Raw genomic sequence first — 21,381 nt, 5'->3', positions numbered from 1 at the left:
GCTATAATTTTGTTCAAGATCTTTTAGGTGCCAAGTGGCAAGGTCAAGATTCAGACTCTAGAGTCCACATTTGTTCCACTATGCAGCACTGTCTCCTTGATTATAGTTCTAGACTTGATTTTAACAAAACTAAAGAAGCAGTAATCACTTGTTGAATGAACTGTAACTTGATGTTCATGCTTTTGAGTTATTTTTACCTTTCTCATCTCATCTGATTGGAGTAGTTTTTAGTCCTTTTATCTTGCTTTTACCTTAAAATGCAATTTAAAATAATAACAAATGTGGAGAGTGGATAACTTCATCATTCTACCATATTTACAGCCTATCTGATTAACAGAAAACACTTTGTTGTCTTTAAAAACTAAGGCACAGCAGGAAAAAAAAATCACAGTTGATTCAATGTCCCTTATATTATGGAATGCATGAGTGTTTTTAAATTAGTTAATTAATTACTTTTCGGCTACACTGGGTCTTTGTTGCTGCGCATGGGCTTTAGTTGCAAGAAGCGGGGGCTTACTCTCTAGTTGCGGTGCATGGGCTTCTCATTTTGGTGGCTTCTTTTATTGTGGGGCACAGCTGTAGGTACATAGGCTTCAGGAGCTATGGCACATGGGCTCAGTAGTGTGGTTCATGGGGTCTAGAGCTTGGGTTCAGTAGTTGTGGCACATGGGCTTATTTGTCCCGCGGCATGTGGGACCTTCCCAGATCTGGGATGGAACTCGGGTCCTGTGCATTGTCAGGCAGATTCTTAACCATTGGACCACCAGGGAAGTCCCAGCATGAGAGGTTTTGATGAGCAGTCAGGACATAACCGTTTAAATGAGTTGCTATGGCTGCTCATTCTTACACCGGATCTATCCTGGTCAAATGACATTCTCCATGCCGATTAATTTTCCCATGCCTCAATTTCTCTGCAAAGTAGAGATTAAACTGTAAATTTCTAAAAAACAAAGGCCCTATCTTACTCTTCTTGCTAGTGCCTACCACAGTAAAGCTGCTGAGCTCAACTCAGTTGGGGATTGATGCCTACATTGGCATGGTCATGAATAACAAGAGCTCAGAGATTGTGCTACCACAATTCTTACTCCATTTTCACAAATTAGGAAATGAGTACTAGGATTTCTCCCTGGCTTATTCCCCTGCACCTTTATACTATTGCACCTTGATACTGATTCTGTAGGCTAGTTTCAGTGATTCCAAACAACTAATAAAAAGTAATGTGTCAAACTTTACTCTTTGTTGTTGCTGTTTAGTTGCTCAGTCATGTCTGACTCTGTGACCCCATGGACTGCAGCACGCCAGGCTTCCCTGTCCTTCACCATCTTCTAGAGCTTACTCAAACTCATGTCCATTGAGTCGGTGATGCCATCCAAACATCTCATCCTCTGTCGTCCCCTTCTCCTGCTGCCCTCAATCTTTCCCAGCATCAGCGTCTTTTCCAGTGACTCGGCTTTTTGCATCAAGTGCCAAACTTTGCTCTTTAGTTACAAACTAATCCCACTTGGTAACCAGATGCTTCCAAAGAGGAGGCATACAATGTGGTAGGAAGCGCAGGATGCTCTAGGGCACTTCTGATGGACAGACAGTGCAGTAGGGGTGTGGGGTGCGCTAGGGTACAGCTGATGGGCTAGTGAAAACTGATTGTGTACATCTCTTCCCAACTCTGTGCTCAGTGACTTCACATTGGTAGCTTTAAATCAGCACTGGTAGCAGTATTTCCACCATGGAAATTAGCAAATGCTGCAAATAGCAGCTTCCACCCCTGCAGCTGATAATCATTTACCAGCACCCTGCTGAAGAGACGGTCCAGTATTGGATGTTTGCCTTACTCTGGCTTGAAGTGCCATAGGCAGTGCCTGTCAACAGTAGCGGAGTGCCACATCGCACTGCGATGACTTAGAGATGCTCCCCAATCATCGACTACACACACTAAGGCTACAGGCTCTAGAATGAGGTCATATTCAAGTAGTAATGAAGACAAAGCATATTTCCCTCCAATTGTAAGGAATTTTGCTACAATAGCCATGACTAAATTTATTTATGGGGAAACTAGCGATACATCTCATTACTACTGGTAATAAACAACTCTTCTGTAGGAAACTCCACAAGTCAATGTATCACTTCTAACCCCTAATCATCCAGATAAACCCGATAGCATCAGCATTTAGAAGAGTACATTTTTAGCTTAGACTAGCGGTTCTCAGGGCTTCCCTGGTGGCACAGCAGTAAAGAATCCTCCTGCAACGCAGGAGACGGGGTTTCTATTCCTGGGTTGGAAAGACCCCCTGGAGGAGGGAGTGGCAACCCACTCCAGTATTCTTGCCTGGAGAATCCCATGGACAGAGGAGCCTGGTGGGCTCCAGTCCATAGGATTGCAAAGAGTCAGACACGACTGAAGCGACGTAGCAGGCAGGCAGTGGTTCTCAAAGTGTTGTCTTCTTTGTTAGAAATGCAAGTTCTTGGTCTCTGCCCCAGACCTATTGGATCAGAAATCCTGGAAATAAAGGAGTTTTCACCAAGTCCTCCAAGTAACTCTGAACCACTAGCTTAGACTTGTGGTTACCTCTTACCAGAGGCAGTTGCAATGAGAATCTAGTAAAAATGCTTAAGCTGTGCTAAAATATTCTATCCCATTCTTCTGAAATCTTGAGCCAATAGATATCTTTTAATAGATTCTCTGAAATGTCCTCTTGAATATTATTTAAGTCTCTGATAAGCTATGTATTCATAAGCAATTCTTTTGAGACTGCTTCATTTGACAAATTACAATATATCTATCATTTGTTGCAAATTATTTCTGATACACTACCTTAAATTCTACTAAATAGGTGAAAATCCATAGAAATTCTCTTAAGAAATATCCAGAGAAACATTTATAGTTCTGCTCTATCTCTTGTTGACCATCTTGACTGTGCAAACATGAGAAGAGAGTTCATTTTGTTACTCTATTGACTGAATTAAAGTACTTTAAATACAAGGGTGAACGCTGATTAACTTACAGAAATAGAATCACATTTCAGGTGCACAAATGAAAGGGAGGATGAAAGGAGGAGAGAAACCTTGAAAGGCATTTGACAGGGGAGGTTATATTCCCCAGATAGCCCTGTCAGGCAGCTCTGTCGACAACAAAAAAGAAGAAAACAAATAAATTGGAGGTTGTGTGAATGTCACAAGACCAGAATATAAATATGACACAGAGCAAAGTAAATACCAATAATTCTCACAAAATGTTTTAGGGTGATACCTTCTTGCTATGTCAGAATGAAAAGGGGAAAAAATGATATGTAGGTAAATCTGCAAGACCCTGGGTGCAACATTCACTCTTTATTCATAATAAACCCACCCTCAAAATGAACCACTGCAGGTACAATAGGCCAAATAACACAAATAAAGACCAAGAGTGACAAGACTCAGGACATGGATTTAAGATTCAGATGATGCAGTCTTCACTCTGAGCAGACAAAGAAGCTCTTTAGAATGTGAAATTCAGGACTTAGGTTTTCTCTTCTTGCTAAACAGACTGCAGAAATACCCATCCAAGAATAGGTTTTAAATGATGGCTTTTCTCTTTATTCATTAAAAGCTTCTTTCAAGCTTTTGCTATCAACGTAATTATCCATCTGTATATGAACTAGATCTTGACAAGCTCTTCGAGGCTAACCCCTCAGCACTAGTTTTCTCATTGCCACCCAGGCCCTGTCTGATTTTGTCCAGTGATTCCACCTGTCTGCCCCTGGTCCAATGGACGCCTTCTTGAAAATCTTACATAACTGCCTTTTTCCTGTTCCATGGCTTCACCTCCCCGTATCTAATGGAAGCCCTTGCTCAGAATCCAAGACTGTTGTTCCAGAGAGGCCTGGCGAGTGTCACTGCTCATGATCAAGAACTTGCCCTTTCCCGCCTGGGGAAGCCAGAACACCCTGTCTTCCTGGCATGCCCAGGTCCTGCTGGCTCAGGAAACAAGACTCTTGGTCTGGTATGAGAAATCTGCTTCGCTCCCTGTGGTCATAAAGCCTTCAGCTTTAACTATTCAATAAATCCTAAAGGAAATCAACCCTGAATATTCACTGGAAGGACTGATGCTGAAGCTCCAATACTTTGGCTACCTTGGGAAGAGCCAACTCATTAGGAAAGACCCTGATGCTGGGAAAGATTGAAGCTAAAAGGAGAAGAGGGCGGTGGGGGATAAGATGGTTAGATAGTATCCAATGCAGAGGGGAGTGAAACCGGGCTCCTCTTGAGTTTGGCGGGACACTCGGTGTTCCACTCGAGTGGAGACGGGTATGTCGGGGAACTTCTTGTGTTGCAGCAAGGGTGTGAAGGACCCTTTCGAAGTTCAAGAGGGAAGGTGTGATTTCTCTCGAGACGCTGCAGTGGAAAAGGGCCTCATCTCGCCTGGAGGGGAGAAACCCCTGGTTTTTCTCCAGTTGCGGCAGGTTCCTCTCGAGTTACGATGGGGACCTCAGGGACCCGCTCGTGTGGCCTCAGGAAAGGCAAGTCACCATGCGAGTTGCAAGGGGCCTCTCGGGATTCCTCCCCAGTCGGTGCCAGGTCCTAACTCCAGGAGATAGTGAAGGACAGGGAAGCCTGGAGTACTGCAGTCTACGGGGTCACAAAGAGTCGGACATGACTTGGCGACTGAACAATTCGATAAATACTACTTTTCTATAAGGTGCTTGCATTCTAAATTCCAATAAACTCTCTGATAAAGAAGTATTGTTCTCTATGACTGATTCATACTGATGTTTGGTAGAAACCAACATAATACTGTGAAGCAATTATCCTTAAATTAAAAATAAATAAATTTAAAAGCAAGTTACAAAAGCATACTGTAGTATGGTGAGACTTACACAAATTTAAGAAATAATATGATACTATGTTTTGTTATGGAGATGTATGTAATTGAGGGTAATGGGAAAAATTATTAGGGAAGTTGCAGATCAACCTCAGGATAGTGTTGATCTTTGGGACTGGGAGTGTAATAATGGTTTCAATTGTATCTATAACATTTTGTGTTTTAACATTTATCTAAAACAATTTGGACAAACATTAAAAAAAAGTATTGTTCTAATATGCAGAGCTGTAGGTGAGAAAATGAACTCCCTCACTCTCCTTCCAGAATCAATCAAGCCAAGAAGTTAAAATATGTTCGATCGATCCAGGCTTTATAGTAAATAACCTATACTAGGATATAGAAGCCAGAGAAGGCAATGGCACCCCACTCCAGTACGCTTGCCTGGAAAATCCCATGGATGGAGGAGCCTGGTGGGCTGCAGTCCCTGGGGTCGCTAAGAGTCGGACACGACTGAGCGACTTCACTTTCACTTTTCACTTGCATGCATTGGGGAAGGAAATGGCAACCCACTCCAGTGTTGTTGCCTGGAGAATCCCAGGGATGGGGGAGCCTGGTGGGCTGCCATCTATGGGGTCTCCCAGAGTCGGACACGACTGAAGTGACTTAGCAGCAGCAGCAGTAGCAGCAGCAGGATATAGAAGCTGAAACTTCTAAAAATCCAAAAGGATGATCATTTTCATAGTATTTAGACATGTCATGGGGTACAACCAAAGTTAAGAAGTGTATCTAAGGTGCTTTCTGTTCAAACTATCCAAAGGTTCTTCATAACTGGGTAATTTCTTTGGCTCTTGTTGTTTTCCTTAGACTGTCTCTGGGTGAAACAGCATTTCTGATGGTTTCCATTGCCTCAAGGGCTTATCTTCAGCTCAGACCTGTTTCTGAGTTCTAGGGCCATGTGGCTGACCTCTGAGTTCATGTGGGCTTCACTGATTTCAGTTCCCATTCTGCTTTTCCTCTTATTAAATGTGACTTATTAAATGCGAACTCCATCCACCTGGCACCTCATGGCAGTAACTGAGCATCTCATGGATCCCTCCCTCTCCTTCAGCCCTCACATATAATTAGTTCTTAGAGCCCTAAATCCGCTTCTTCACATCACTCAGACACACCTATTTCTCTCAGTTACCTGCTCAGGCACGCTCCATTTCTCTGTAGATAAGAACAACTTTCTAGCTGGTCTTCCTCCCCTAATCCATGCTTCACAGCCAGAAAGACCATTCTAAAAGGCAAAGTCAATCACATAACTCCTTTGCTTCAAATGTCCTAGACTGAAATGAGTCCTTTGTGACCTACTTCCTGTCCATCTCTGCAGGCTCATCTTTTGCTTTTTCTTCTTCCATCCTCTGCGCCGGAACTACGGGAGAGGATGTTTACTGTGCATTTCTCCATGCTTTTATACCTGCTAGTACTCTCTCTACTCTTCCTCACATCCTTCTGCTTGATTTCTGCTTACCTTTTAAAATCCATCTAAGTTTCTTCAAGTTACCTTCAGATTAATCACCCCTTCCATGTATTACAGCAGACACAGTCTAGTACTTACATGGTATTGTAACTTCACTCTCTTTCCCCACTGGACTGAGAGCTCCTTGAAGGCTGAAACTTTTTCTTATCACTCCGTTCCTGGAGATGTTGAAAAAAGTCTGGCCTCAAAAAAAAAAAAAACTTCCATCTAATGATTAAATGAAATACTCTAAGAGTATATGTTCCTGTGGTACTTCTTGCTGGAAACAAGCTAAATTAAGGCTTCACAGAAGTAGATATTACTGAAGTCAAAAAAATTGTGCAAGGAAGGCAGAGTTAGATTTTTAAGATACTGGTCAGTTAGGCTTGATTGTTGGAACGTGTCTCTCCTAAAGACAAAGGGGAGAGTCTTGGCAGTTGCCAACTTCCCAGCAGCCGCTAGGGACAAAAGCAGTTACGTGGGAGAGAGCCTGACTCTGTGCACCTGTGGACAGATGTTAACAAAGGACCCCAGACACGTGCTTAGGGTCTGACAGTCCCCACAGAAGCAAGTTTGAAAGTCTTCACTGGGCTTGTGGCCAATAAACAAAAAAAGGTCTTTCTTCCATTGTTTCAGTTCTGTAGATTCTTAATTTGAAAAATACATAGTAAGCCCCTATAAGCCTTATCAAATTTACACTTCAATTAGATATATTTATAAATTTTAAAAATGTATTTATTTTTAATGGAAGGATAATTGCTTTATAATATTGGTTTGATTTCTGCCACACATCAACATGAATTAGCCATAGATTTACGTATGTTTCCTCTTGAATCTCCCTCCCTAGATATATTTTTAAAACAAACTTTGAAAAATAATTTCATGCCTCACTTGAAAATACAGCCACATTGTGGACTACACGAATAGTTTCTGTATCATTACCTCCACATTTGTCAATGCTCTGCTGAAAAGCTGCCTTTCTGGGTTCTATCTGCTATATTTTCTACCCAAACCTTTCCAACCCACATTCTTGTCTCTCCACCAGACATGTCATCTATGTTCTTTAACCATCAGCCTGTCCTAGTGGCAGAAAACCCTGAGAACAGCTTGCACTCAAAGAAGACTTGGCTTTGGCTTCACAGCCCAGTGGAAACCTCACCAACTCTCAACTTGGGAATCTGTGAGGGCACAAGATACTTACTGATTTTGTCATCAAAGGGAGAATGGAATAGAGGTTCTACCTTAACATGCTATGTGGGCTTTGTAAATAAATAGATCTACTGCTCTAGCAGAGATGGTCTGAGGTTCAAAGCTGGCCCTGGGGGGTAGGAGTTATGATATCGCCAAACCAGCCATTCAATGACTTGCTGGGCGACTCTCAGCCACACTTCCAACTTTGTCTCTAGGAAAACTGTGCTTATTGGAAAACGCAGTTTGGTTGCTTATGTTTTCCATCCTAAGGTAGAACTTAGCAACATTTTAAGGTTTCCAAAGTTGAGTGTGAATAGGTATGCTCTGATTAGGAACTATCAATCAGAGTTTAAGAAACTCTAAAGCACTAAAAAGGAAATCAGATCAAGCATGTTTTCTGTCGGGAAGCCCAGGTGGTACAGTGGTAAAGAATCTGCTGCCAGTGCAGGAGACACAAGAGATGTGGTTTGGATCCTTGGATCGGGAAGAGCCCCTGGAGTAGGAAATGGCAACCCACTCCAGTCTTCTTGCCTGGAAAATTACATGGACAGTGGAGCCTGGCTGGTCCTTGGAGTCACAGAGAGTCGGACACAACTGCGCACTGTCCACACGCGTTTAACGTGCCACGTCTTCTTCATCCACTCACCTGCTGACGGACACAAGGTTGCTTCCGTGTCTTGGCCACTGTAAATAGCGCTGCAGTGAACTCTGAAGTTCATACCTTTTCAAACTAGTCTCTTCTCCAGAACATTATTCAGCTATAGAAACAAATAAAATAATGCCATTTGCAACAAATGGATGGAACTAGAGATGATCACATTAAGTGAAGTCAGAAAAAGCAAAATATCATATGATATCACTTATATATGGGCTCTTAAGAAATGATATAAATGACCTTATTTACAAATCAGAAATAAATTCACAGATATAGAAAACAAATTTACAGTTACCAGAGGGGATAGTGGGGGTGGAGGGGGAGATAAATTCGGAGTTTGGGATTAGCAGATACAAACTGCTATATATAAAACAGATAAACAATAAAGACCTACTGTATAGCACAGGGAACTATATACAGTATCTTATAATAACCTATAATGGAAAAGAACCTTAAAAAGATATATATATATGTGTATATGTATATGTGTGTATATATATATGTATATATATAGTGAAAGTGTTACTTGCTCAGTCGTGTCCGACTCTTTGTGACCCCGTGAACGGTAGCCTGCCAAGTTTCTTTGCCCATGGGATTTTCCCGGCAAGAATACTGGAGTGGGTTGCCATTTCCTTCTCCAGGGGATCTGCCTGACTCAGGGATTGCACCTGGGTCTCCCGCATTGCAGGCAGATTCTTTACTGTCTGAGGAGGGAGATAAGTTAGGAGTTTGGGATTAGCAGATAAATACTATATATAAAATCAATAAACAACAAGGACCAACTGTATAGCACAAAGAACTATATTCAATGTCTTATAATAACCTATAGTAGAAAAGAACCTAAAAAAGAAATATATATATTTGCGTGTGTGTATCTGAATCACCTTGCTGTACACCTGAAGCTAACACAACATTATAAATTAACTGTGCTTTGATTTTAAAAATTGTATTAAACATTGATTATGTTTTATAAGCTGCCATTCCTCTTGAAGCCTTCTTTCTGTCAGGCGCAGCCCTGCTTTTTCGGTCACTAACACTCAAGAGCTTGAAGATAGCTTTCTATTTCTCCCATTCCATTGTCCACCCATCAGTCACACAGTAGTCAAGATGTACAGATTTTACTTTTAGTTCACCTTTCCTCTCACCTCTTTCTCTGACTTTGTCCACCACCCTCTGAGCTCTGGCCCACTGGATGGATTAATCCTGCTTTTAGATTAGTAAAACAAGATTCTGATGTTTTTACCGCCAAGCCACCCAACACCCACTGCTCATTTTCCTGAACCATGTCTTGAAAAACGTCATTCCCCTGATCAAAAGTGCTCAAGGGAGCCCCACTCTTTGCTAAGTCAGGTCTACCTCACCACCTACTTTTCTTGCTCTATACTGTGTTATTTCCACTGTGGATACATGTTCACCCTTCTTTCCACACACACTCCTGTATCTGTGCTGTTGCCCATACTGATTCACCCAAGCTACCTGATTTAAGGTCTGGTTCCAGCACTTACTAGCTTTGTGCTTCTGTTCCCTCATTTATAATACAGGGATCATAATAGCACCTACTTCATAGGGTTTTGTCCTGATTACATGAAGAAATCCACACAAAACTCTTAGAAGAGCCCCAGCCACAAAGTAAGTATCCAGTGACAGTTAGTGATCATTACTATTATCGTCATCCCTTTCAAGAACCATTGCAAATCCACCTCTTTAGCAAAGGCTTTTTTAATTGCCCAACTCAATGTTTTTTTTCTTTTTTTCCTCTTTTTGTACTTCTCTGAATAGCATTTGACACAGAATGCCCTGCCTTAGAATAGTGTGTGCACTTATTGTCGCCTGGCCTGGACTATACAGTTACTGAGGTTGAGGAAGTTTTGTTCATCATCGTATGCACTGAAGGACCTTGCATAGTACCTGGCACATCAAAAGGACTTCATAAATACTGGCTAAATTGAAATAAATTGACTTTCCTATTTTTAAAACTCCGTTCCAAGCTGAGGAAAAATATCCCATAAAGATAAGCAAATGAAATGAACACCTTGATAACAAGGATGTTACTGGTGAAAGACACAGAGATTGATGTCATTAGGAAGCTTGCCCTGATAACATCCTTTCATCCTTGTTCTTGGTTGCAGGTCTGCTTAGTGGCCTATCTCGGTTTGTTTATGCTTTGTGTCTCCTATCAAGTTGACGAACGGACATGTATCCAGTTTGCCATGAAAGTAAGTTGTCATTTTTCTTTCTCTTTTATCGTCACAGAGAAAGAAACATGAGTACAAAATTGGAGGACTTTTTAAGGGGTTGCATATCTGATTATTCTAGAAATTGGATTTTTAGACAGGCCAAAAAATGTTTTAGGAGGGCATTCATCCAGCCCTCAGAGGTAACGCAGATTTTTTTTTTTTGGTAAGTCTTAATTTCCTTGAACTGGATTTGCATGGAGCATATGAAGTCTGTCCTCCAATGCCCTTAAAAGGAATATCGAAAATTTGTCAGTTCAACAAAACACTTGGCTAAGGAAAAGGTGTCTTAGATCAGTGCCCACTTTCCTATGTTGGGCTTTTTTTTTTTTTTAAGAATGCTTTAATAACAAAGCAGTCTAAGTGCATTTCCCCTTGTAGGTGGGATCACTGAGACAGAGAAAAATATATTGGGTGCACCCAAATGATCTGTGCCAAGAGTCTGGGGCAAAGGTGGGAGATTGGGATATGCTTGGTGTAGCAAGTGTGTGTGTCTTTCCTGTGTGTGTCTTTTTCCTGTTAGAGACGGTGGATTTGGTTGGAGCCAATTCAAGTACACAGCATTTTCACTGCACAGTAGAATCTGCTCCAAAGGGAAACACAGACACACCCTTTCAGAGTTTAGGGAGCTAAACACCCCACTCAGCCATCAGAGTTAGTAGAAATTCAATTCCTACATTCTCTTTCGACTCCTGCAGCAGAGAACAAAAAGCTTTCTGTAATGTTAGTGGTGGTTTTTTTTGGGGGGGGGGGGTATCCACTCACATTGTTTACTTTTCTTCTATAAGAAAACACAAAAACTGGACACTCTTTAGTTCACTAAAATAAGAAAGCATAAGGCATAAGAATAAGTTAACTATATCATTTGGAAATTACAAAAATGAAGAAAATAAGATGTCAGTGTATTCTAGTATCTTGACATAAAAAACAGTGTGCTGATACATACATATATGTATATATTTAAGTCACTGTAAAAGATCAACTAGTGAAGAAATACTCAAATTATTTTGACTAGCAAAAAAACTGGCTACACAAAATATATGGTATGATCATACAAAAATAAAATAGCTCTTATGTACAGAGAAAAAAATAGTTTCTCTGAGTGGTGGGATTATAGATACATTCTGGTAGGTTTTTCTATTCAATTTTGAGGTGTTCTCCAATAGTTAGATGTAACTTATCTAATTTAAAAATTGATTGGATGCTATTTTAAAAATTGATAGAGTTAGAATTTTGGTGGATATGCCTCACTTGGAAATTTTACTTTTTCTGTCTGAGGGTGTTCCTTAAAGAAGTCCAGACTAAGCAGACATCATCCCTGTTTACTTTTAGAGTAGAAGTCTGAATAAACTGCAAGGCTTAGTGATGTTTTTTTTCAAAGCCAGAGAGCCTAGTAAGAAATGATATGTTAAACCATGTGAACTTCGTTCATGAGGTTAAAAGGGCTCTAAGCTAGGTTCATCAATTTCTGTGAACCGCCCTCATCTCCCTCTCCCTCTCCCCCAAGATCCCAGGAGACAATAGAGGCAACAGCATCATCTTCAAAGAGGCCCCTAAAGCCTAACGTCTTCACCTAAGGTGTAAGGACAAATAAATAAAATAAAAAAGGCATTGCTAATGTCAGCCAGGTTGAGAAGTCCCCACTAGGAAGATCTCATTAGCTGTCTTTTTTTTTTCCCCACCTGTGACAGACATTGAGAAATACAGAAACACTTTCTCTTCTCCTGAATGTGACCTTTCATGATGCTAGTTTCCAGCTCTCTAAGGTGCCCGCTGTATTATCTTCAGGTCGAAAATGAGCTTCAGTCAATCTCCGGGTTTTCCAAAGTCAAGACAGGTTACAGCCACTCTACCCTTGTGCTTCTTTCTCATCGTTTAAAGGAGAGGGGATGAAACACACCTTCCTGTGGTGTTTCTTACTAGCGAAACCATTTTATTACTTTGGAGAGAATTTATTTCCTTGTGTTGAACGCCCAGATGGCCAACACACACACACACACACACACACACACACACACACACACACACACACACACACTTATTACTTTGGAGAGAGTTTATTTCCTTGTGTTGAACGCCCAGATGGCCAAAACACCCACACCCACACACACACACACACCCTACCCCCCCCCCTCCCCGCCGTAAGCATCCTTCCATTCTTCTCCCTGGATTCTGCTCCTGGGCTTGGGGGGCCATCTGGCCGCGGATTGGGCCTCCTGCCTATTCTCGTGGCTCTATCTTCTCGGGGCTCACCTTGATGGTTTTCAGAATCGTGTCTGGTTCATGTGCTTGCGGAAACACTCGGGAGGCACATTCTCCTACGAGGGTATTGGAGGCGCAATGGCCCAGTACCCACCGCCCTCCGGGAGGCCCCCTGGCTGCCGCCGCTTCCCCCTGCCCATCGAGGAGCAGAAGGGCCTTACCCTGCCTGCCATCGGGAAGATAATTAAATTGAAGCCGAACCGCCCTCCTCCCGAAGTAACTGAACGCTGAAGCGGCGGCCGGGTACCAATTAGCGGCGGCGAGCGCGGGGCCGTGGTTACATAAGTTGCAGGCGGCGCCCGCCTCCGCCCGCTGTCCTGCGCCGGCCGCCGGCGTGTTACCCGCAAGACAGATGAGGCCGGAGCCGCGCTGCTAGCAAGATATATTCGCTGGCATTCCCAAGGTCATCGTAAACACTTTCATTGATAGTTTGTTTGTGCCTTGTAGGTAAAACCAGCCACTTGATTTTAAATTACAGATTCTGACTCAGAAGCTTGTTGCTGTCGGCTGAGTTGAAAGCCGCGAAGGAAAAATGCTATAACGCTGCAGAAGTGGCCCATAGGCTTTGGCCGATCAAGTCTATATTTATGTCTTGAAATGGAGAAGAAACTTGATACTGTGGCTCACTCTTGTTTACTTGGCCCGATGCTTTTCTGCAGTGGGAGAAGCAGACTCACCATGTGTGAGCTAGTGCACCAATGAAAATGTATTCGTATTTAAAGGAGCGGAGGGGCATGGCTTTCATTGGTGCTCTTGAGGCTTTTAGCATATTTAAGATACTCGGTTAAAACTGAGTAATCTCTCCGTATTTGTGTAAATATTTACATCTTTTATACAAGCCAAGAATGTGTTGTTACTCTCACATGACACAGAAGACAAAGTCAGTAGGATTAATATCCTAAAAGTCCTGAGAACAGGCAGCTCTTTCCACCTCTACTAATGTGTTTATTTCACACATACTTAAATAGTGCTACTGCGTACCAGCCACTGTTCTAAGCCCTGTACATATATCAACCCTTTGGATCCTGGGAGTAATGCTGTGAAGCCAGTGTTAGATGAAGAAACAGAGGGACACATGGGATTGATTAATTTGCCCAAGGTTCATAGTTAAGGGGGGAGAACCAGGATTCTAACCCAGGCTGTCTGGCTCCCCAGCACATGCCTGTAATCCTCATCCAGCCCTGCTGTGCACTTGGTAAATGTCTTGGCAAATCTTTTGATCTTTAGGTCAAAAAGTTCTCTTTTAAAAAGAGACAAAACTCTCATTTCAGCAAATGGATTTTCATAATGGTTATGAGAAAAAATGTTTTTGCAACAATTTGACTAATTTACAGATCAAGAATAAGGGATTATTGTCATTGTTTGAGATAATGCATCAGTGGCTGCTCTAGAAATTCTCTAAGGATATATATGTGAGTGTGTGTGTGGGTGTGTTATGACAAAACGTCGTTAGTACCATCCATTGATGACAATAAAATGTGTAAAGAATATTCTAGTTGGGGCCTTTCTAAAGAAGCGGATGACTCTCGGGTGGGAAATTATCCCTTTAATTTAAGCCTTCTCTGCTGGTAGAGTCTCTGCTGTATCCATGTTCCCAGAGCAATTTGTTCCCAGTCCCCTGCGTCTGCGCTGGAGACGCAGCTTCCAGCAGCAGGCATGGGCCATGTGGCCAGCACAATTTAGTCTGGTCCTTGGCATCAAGGGCTTGAAGTCAGTTGTCAAGCCTGAATATTTCAAAACAACCCAAAATGTTTCATACATTCTGCCTCAATGACCCCACAAAATAAATCTATACATTTTAGCCTATTTTTCTAGAAAATATGCCCAGGGAAAATTTGGGGGATAGGCAGAACCAAGGCCATCCATTCAATATTACAAATCAAATAGTTCCTCTTAATTTTTATTAAAATAGTGCCACTGTGTGTGTTTGTGGTTCCCTTCCTCCAAGAGAGAATAAACATGTTGTGCATAGGTTATCCTTGTTAGGTCCCTGAGATAGAGGTTTCCATAAACTGTGTCACATGTGAAGAAACGTGGGTTATATGTGACAGTCCTTCTCATATGATTTGAAAATGAAAAAGGGAATGTGTGTTTAAGATTATTTTGTTGAGAAGATCCAAAGAACCCCTGCATTCTTTGCTCCTGCAGCCACGTGACGTCCAAGTGGCTTTAGCCAGGGTCTATTCTCTTCTTGTGTCTGCAGCGAAGCTTCCAAGCAAACCAGATCCATGCACAGAGCCCCAGCACACACACCTACACCCACACACACACACCATACCACATACCCCATTCAAGAAGGAAAAAATAAATTTGGAAGTATTTTATATTTAAGACTTGAAATTGTCCCTGTGTGGAAAATCACTTATCTGTAGGACTTATGTGCATGTATTTTATAATCTTACATGTATGTTTTTATTTTGAGTTGCATTTACTTGGAGGTAGGGGGAGGGCATAATCTTTTCAGAGCAATTTTTTAATTGGAGGATAATTGCTTTACAATGTTGCGTTGGTTTCTGCCATACAATGGAAATCAGTTATAATATATACTATATAATATTTATATATATATATATATATATACTATATATATATATATACTATATATATATATATACTATATATATATATACTCTTGCCTGGACAATTCCACGGACAGAGGAACCTGGAGGGCTACAAAGAGTCCAAAGAGTCCGACATGACTGAGAGACTAACACTTTTAAAGATAGATATATATATATGTATATAAATCCCCCTCCCTCATGAGATTCCCTCCCCCTCCCTCAGATCAACTTTAATCTGAACCTGGACTGGATGTGCCTGATCTTCCTTTGAGGAGTTCACATTCACCAGAACTGCTCTATGAGCACCTTTTGACTACAGGTGTGCAACTCTTACACTAAGAACTTGGTTCAGTACACCAGTGCCAACAGCTGGGGACTCTGTTCCTTATCTAGATCCTCAGTAGGCTGGACCATTAAGAGGAAGGATTCCAGTAGGGAAGTCCAATCACAAGATTTCTTGTTCTATAAAATGGTTTATATAGCAGTCACATCAACAAGTATTCACAATTTCATGATCAAAATATTTCAGGTTTAGGGTAAATGTCTGAGTTGTTCAGGGATTCCATGGTGCTTTAATAGCAGAGTTAGAACTTTCACCAGACTTTTCCATTCCAAGGCTAACACGCAGGCTAATGGTGTTTAGAACCTTGGTGACCAAGGGGCCAGAGGGACCACAGGTGACCAGATAATGAAGCTAACGTGGAGTAACCTACTTTCTGGAGATATATATATATATATATATATATATATATATATTTTTTTTTTTTTTTTCCCCCCAGCTACCTCTGACTGGGGATATTGGCATTCCTGGACATAGTTTGGCAACCACTCCATTGAGCATCTTCCCATGTGATGCTAGTGGTAAAGAACCTGCTTGCCAGTGCAGGAGATGTAAAAGACCCAGGTTCGATCCCTGGGTCAGGCAGATCTCCTGGAGAAGGAAATGGCAACCCACTCCAGTATTCTTGCCTGGAGAATCCCATGGACAGAAGAGTCTGGCAGGCTACAGTCCATGGGGTTGCAAACAGTCAGACATGACTGAAGTAACAGCACATACACAAGCCACTGAACATAGTTTCTTGTTTTTTTATTAACACATGTTGCTAGTTGACCAATCATTGCCAGTTTTGGCCAACACAGTGTTTACATTGCAGAAACTTGTTCTCCGCTCCTAGGGTTGTTGCAGTCTTTATGTCAGCAATCGTTTAGGTCAAAACAAGCACAGTCTGTCCTTCAGGGATGGCTCTTGTGTTTGGGATTCATCTAAGCTGCCTACTACACCCACACACAAACAGCCCCAGATTAAGCTCAAATTGTTGGCTTGATTCATGAAAACACCCTCCATCTGTACGGCAAATGAAAAGACCATCAGAGTTCCAGGAAGGCTCACTAACAGTCCATAAGGAGCCATTGTCACGTCTTGGGCACCACGTTTCTGAGGATAGAGGGGGAGCTTCCTAGGAGAGAAGTCTTCTGTATTAGCTTTGGCGGTAGTCATCCAGCATTCTCTGTAACTGGAAAGCCTTTCTTCTGCTTTCTTGCAGCTCTTGTACTTTGTGCTGAGTGCCCTTGGCCTGACAGTCTGTGTGTTGGCCGTGGCGTTCGCCGCTCACCACTATGCCCAGCTCGCACAGTTTACCTGCGGAACCGCGTTCGACTCCTGCCAGTGCAAACTGCCCTCCTCCGAGCCCCTCAGCAGGACCTTTGTGTACCGGGATGTGACTGACTGTACCAGCATCACTGGCACTTTCAAACTGTTCCTACTCATCCAGATGATTCTGAACTTGGTCTGTGGCTTGGTGTGCTTGTTGGCCTGCTTTGTGATGTGGAAACACAGGTACCAGGTCTTTTATGTGGGTGTCAGGACGTGCTCTGGGACAGCTTCCGAAGGTCAGCAGCAAAAGGTCTAACATTCTTGCTCAAAGGTAGAAGAGCAAACAGCAGCCTGACTGAGATTTTTTTTTTTAAAGAAGAGAAAAAGAAGGAAGGAAGAAAAACTTTTGACAATAATCAGTATTCACCATTCTAAATGAATATTTTTCTAGTTTTCAGGAAATGAAAGAGCATTTTTTCAGGTTTCCTTAGTATTTTTTTTAATAAATTCTTAAGATCTACATTGACTTTGAGATGTTAAAAAAAAAAACAACCCACAGAACACAGAGAAAGGTATAGATCTACCTTAGAGTCTGGAGTCTGTTCTTAATACTCCTGTATCTATTGCTTATATAATCTTCTTTCCTGTTAGTCCAGCTTGATTAGGACAGTTTCAGGCCCACTTGCTAAATTTTCTAGACTCTTCCTCCAGCCTCTCACCCTTCCTGCCATGATTGTCACTGCACTTCAGAGGAAGGCAGGAGGCAGAACTGAACAGCCAGGGTGACTCTCTCTGTTCTATTTTCCCTGGTAGAGATGTCTCCAAGGCATACAAACAGCCTAAAAGAGCAGAGTAGAAAAGGAAGAGACTTTGTGAAAACGCTAAATAATTACAAACACCTGGGCTGGGGTGGCCTTTCTCCTCTGCTCCCTCAGTTTGGGTCTGTAAGCAGATCACTTAGTGAATGCTTTGGATGACTGTCTGCTCCTCAATAATTGAAAGTTGGTGGTAGCTATGTTCTTAATGGGGCTTCCCTGATGTAGAAGGCTTAAAAATAATTACATTATGCTTCTATTCTGTCATCTAAAACAAATCATTAAAACTAATTTCTAGCTAATTGTTAATTATAACGATGCTCAGAAGTCTATTTAATGAGCTCTGGCTGTACTTACGTAGCACCATCGGTATTAGGAGAAATTACTCACAAGAGAGGAGGCTCAATGATTCTTCCTTGTGAAAGCCAAGCTTTACAAGGGAGAAAAAAATTTTTTTATTAATAGCTCAGGTTAACAATACTCATTTAAATAAAAACAAGAGCATTTGTAATGGGAAATGTTTATACAAATAGCACATTTGTGATGTTTTATAAAGTTTCTCTCTTGGCAGCTAAGCACTTTTGAGGAAGATTGGGTAATGCTGATGTGTTCCATTCACGGAACTCTATTTGATATGTAATCCTAGTGTTGATTTGTATGCACAGTCAACTAGAGCCTTAAACTAATATTTTGAGGTCCTTGTTTGAACACTGGGCCATTGACTTGGAGGGTAGTTTTTGGTTTTGTTTTGTTTTGAAGTGATTGACTTTAAAAGAGTACAAGTACACTATGGTGGGAGACTTTCCTCCCTAATTATTGTTATCATTAAATTTGGAACAATATCAGTGTTTTAAGGAAGGAGCTCAGATGCAAGTTCATGTAGCATAAATGTTACCAAGAACTTTCTCTATTAGGCTGCTCTGTTGAAAGCAGAAACTCAAGATAATAATTGAGCTTAAATTTGCTTCCTTCTCCACATTGCCTATAGATATATTTTACTAATAATTAAATCCTACCCTTAAAAAATAATTCCTGTGTTTGCCTTATAAGGCATTTGAATAATTCCATTGATTGTGACAGAAGTGTCAAATATTATATACAATAAATATTTAAAAACAGGAAATATTAAGTTAGTTGGAGGATTATAAATAGAGTTTATGCCCTCCAGATAAAACACTTGATTAACAGATGTTAAAACCATTTTATGTATTGACTTGCTTTAAAAATGACCTTCCTACATACTAGCTAGGCCAAAAATGCACACTTAGGGGCTTAGTGGATGACTCAAGAGCAGAGGTTTGATCATGCACAAAAATTACATCAACACAACACCAAGCGTCTTGGTGACAACCTGAAAAATACTTTGTGCCCTGTTTTTAAAAAGTTCCAATAACTGTGTCCATTTTTTATTTTGATAGTTTCCTACAAAACAAAATGATTGATACTCTGTGGGCTCTTTTTTAAAGAATAAGAAACCAGTGCTTTAATGCTAATTACTATGAATAAAGCATCTTTGGAAGCACACTCTGAATACCTTAAAAAACTTTTATGGCAAACACTACAAATTTTTCTATCAGAAAATTAAATCCTACACAACACTAAGGTGCTCCATGCTTTACCAGCAACTCACAGGGTATTTCAAACGGTAGAATAACTCTAGGTTATGTGCTTCCTTTTTTTTTTTTTTTTTTTTAAATAATGCAACCAGTAAGAACTGACATAATGATAAATTGATACTAATCAGGAGACATACATATATATGTATATATGATGTAGGGCTTCGCAGGGGGCTCAGTGGTAAAGAATCTTCATGCCAATTCAGGAGACACAGGAGACGTAGGTTCAGTCCCAGGGTTGGGAAGATTCTTTGGAGAAGGAAATGGTAACCCAGTCCAGTATTCTTGCCTGGAGAATTCCATGGATAGAGGAGCCTGGTGGGCTACAGTCCACGGGGTCACAAAGAGTCAGACACGACTGAGTGACTAAGCACACACCACATATATGTTGTATATATAATGAGGATTTTGCTACTGTGTGACTGAATCATTCTGAAATCCCTAAAGAAAGAAAAAAAAATTACTTCAGTTCAGGAATTAAAAATAAAATGAAAAAAATTTAAAAGGAAAGAAAGGGAAGACTTCTGTGCTGCAAACTCACTCTGTATTGACACATGTGAGAATTGTGTTGCATGAATAACAAACTGCTTTGGGCTGAACTTGAAGTATTTTGAGGTTGTGTTTTGCAAATATTGAAGTTACAGTAATGGCAACAGAAAAGGAACAGATACAGAGCTTTACACTTAGCAAAATGTTACATTTAAAATCTGACAAGGAGCCAAGATGGTGACTGTCTCTTCTAAACCATGCAACAGTAAAATTTGCGCAATCCTCCTCCTCTCCCACCTCCTTCAGGGGAATTAAATGAATCAAGACTTTGAAAAGAGGGGGAACAGCCAGGACTTGGCAGCACTTGAAATAGGAGGAATACAGCAGCCTAAATGTGCAGACTTTGTAACCAAGCCCACCCGAGATCGGTCTGTGCTTTCACGTGACCACCATCTGTGCCTCCCTTGCTTCATCCAAATTTGTGTAGGCAGCTCCTTGGAGCCATTCCTAAAAATATAGCTACACCAGGCCCTGGAAACTGTAGTCAAGTAACAGGCCTAAGTTTTTTCCCTCCTTGAGTTAAACCTTCATTAGATCTCTTTTGAGGGACCTTTCAGCTGCAGGCATCAGTGTGTTCTGACAGCGAGACACGTTATGTGTGTGTTTTCTATTTGGATCCGGGGCATCAGGATACAGTTCATCTTCTTGTACTTCCTCTCTGGCATGCAGTGTATCTGGACTATGTTTATAAGTCTGTCTAGTAAAGGGTGGGATAGAGGATATCTAAGGGAGTTTCCGAGGGACAGAGATGGATCAGTTAACGATAATCAGAAATGAACTTAAAAGTTGCCTTGAAAAACCAATCACATCCTATTATGACGCATAACTTTACATTTCCTAGCTCCTGTCGCTGAACTGTTGCTGTGTAGCCGTACATTTCTATAAATCTTGCTGACTCAGTTATCACTGTACTCAAAAGAACTCGATCGTGTGTTTAGATGTACGTGTATTGAGGGTAGTGTTACAAAGTGCGGATGGCCACATATATTGACTCACAGTGGAAACATTCATTTGGAGAAAGCCTCAGTGGCTCAGCCTGTGAAATGAGCCTGTGATGGGTTCTTCTAATTGTCTAGTATTTTATTATCTCAAAGAATTAGTCCCTTTGAAAATATTGGTCTGTACTTTGGTGCTGTGGTTTTTGTTCTTCTGGCGTTGAGGGTATAGTGAGTAGAAACCAAAGTGTATCTTACATGTTTGAGGTGGTTGTTTTTGAGAGGGTGTGTATAACGTAGATTTTCTTTGTTAATAAAATTTTCATTATCTCTGAAAATGCTGTGTTTGAATGTGTTTTAAAGTGATGGTACGTTGCACATGAACTAGTCTACATAAAATCTTAGTGTTTACATCAAAAATCTGGGTTTAGAGCAGACAAGCACCAATATGAATTTTGACTCCTTTGTTCCAATGTTCTTTTGGTATGCTACAGCCACTGTTGAAGTCGAGGTTGTAAATTCTCTCCAGGCAAAGGGAGTTGAAAAAAAATTTTTTTGCAAAAGATACTTGGAATGCTGATCTTCATTTATACATATAAATGTTAAGTAACATGCATGCTCAGTTGTGTCCAGCTCTTTCCAACCCCATGAAGTGTAGCCCGCCAGGCTCCTC

General features: G+C 41.2%; 1 protein-coding gene across 1 annotated transcript in view; it reads left to right on the top strand.

Annotated features, from left to right (window-relative positions):
* SSPN (sarcospan) overlaps nt 1–21,046 on the top strand; it is a 43,764-nt gene extending 22,718 nt beyond the window's left edge. Inside the window, exons 2-3 of the mRNA XM_052639697.1 lie at nt 10,272–10,358; nt 16,744–21,046. Coding sequence (XP_052495657.1) covers nt 10,272–10,358; nt 16,744–17,109 — 453 coding nt within the window. The 3' untranslated portion in view covers nt 17,110–21,046. The remainder of the gene's footprint in view (nt 1–10,271; nt 10,359–16,743) is intronic.
* Nucleotides 21,047–21,381: the final 335 nt, after the last annotated feature.

This window comes from Budorcas taxicolor, chromosome 5, assembly GCF_023091745.1.
Source record: "Budorcas taxicolor isolate Tak-1 chromosome 5, Takin1.1, whole genome shotgun sequence".
Taxonomy (NCBI): Eukaryota; Metazoa; Chordata; class Mammalia; order Artiodactyla; family Bovidae; genus Budorcas; species Budorcas taxicolor.
Note: the sequence above shows the minus strand (reverse complement) of the source record. Positions and strands in the feature narration are given on the sequence as shown.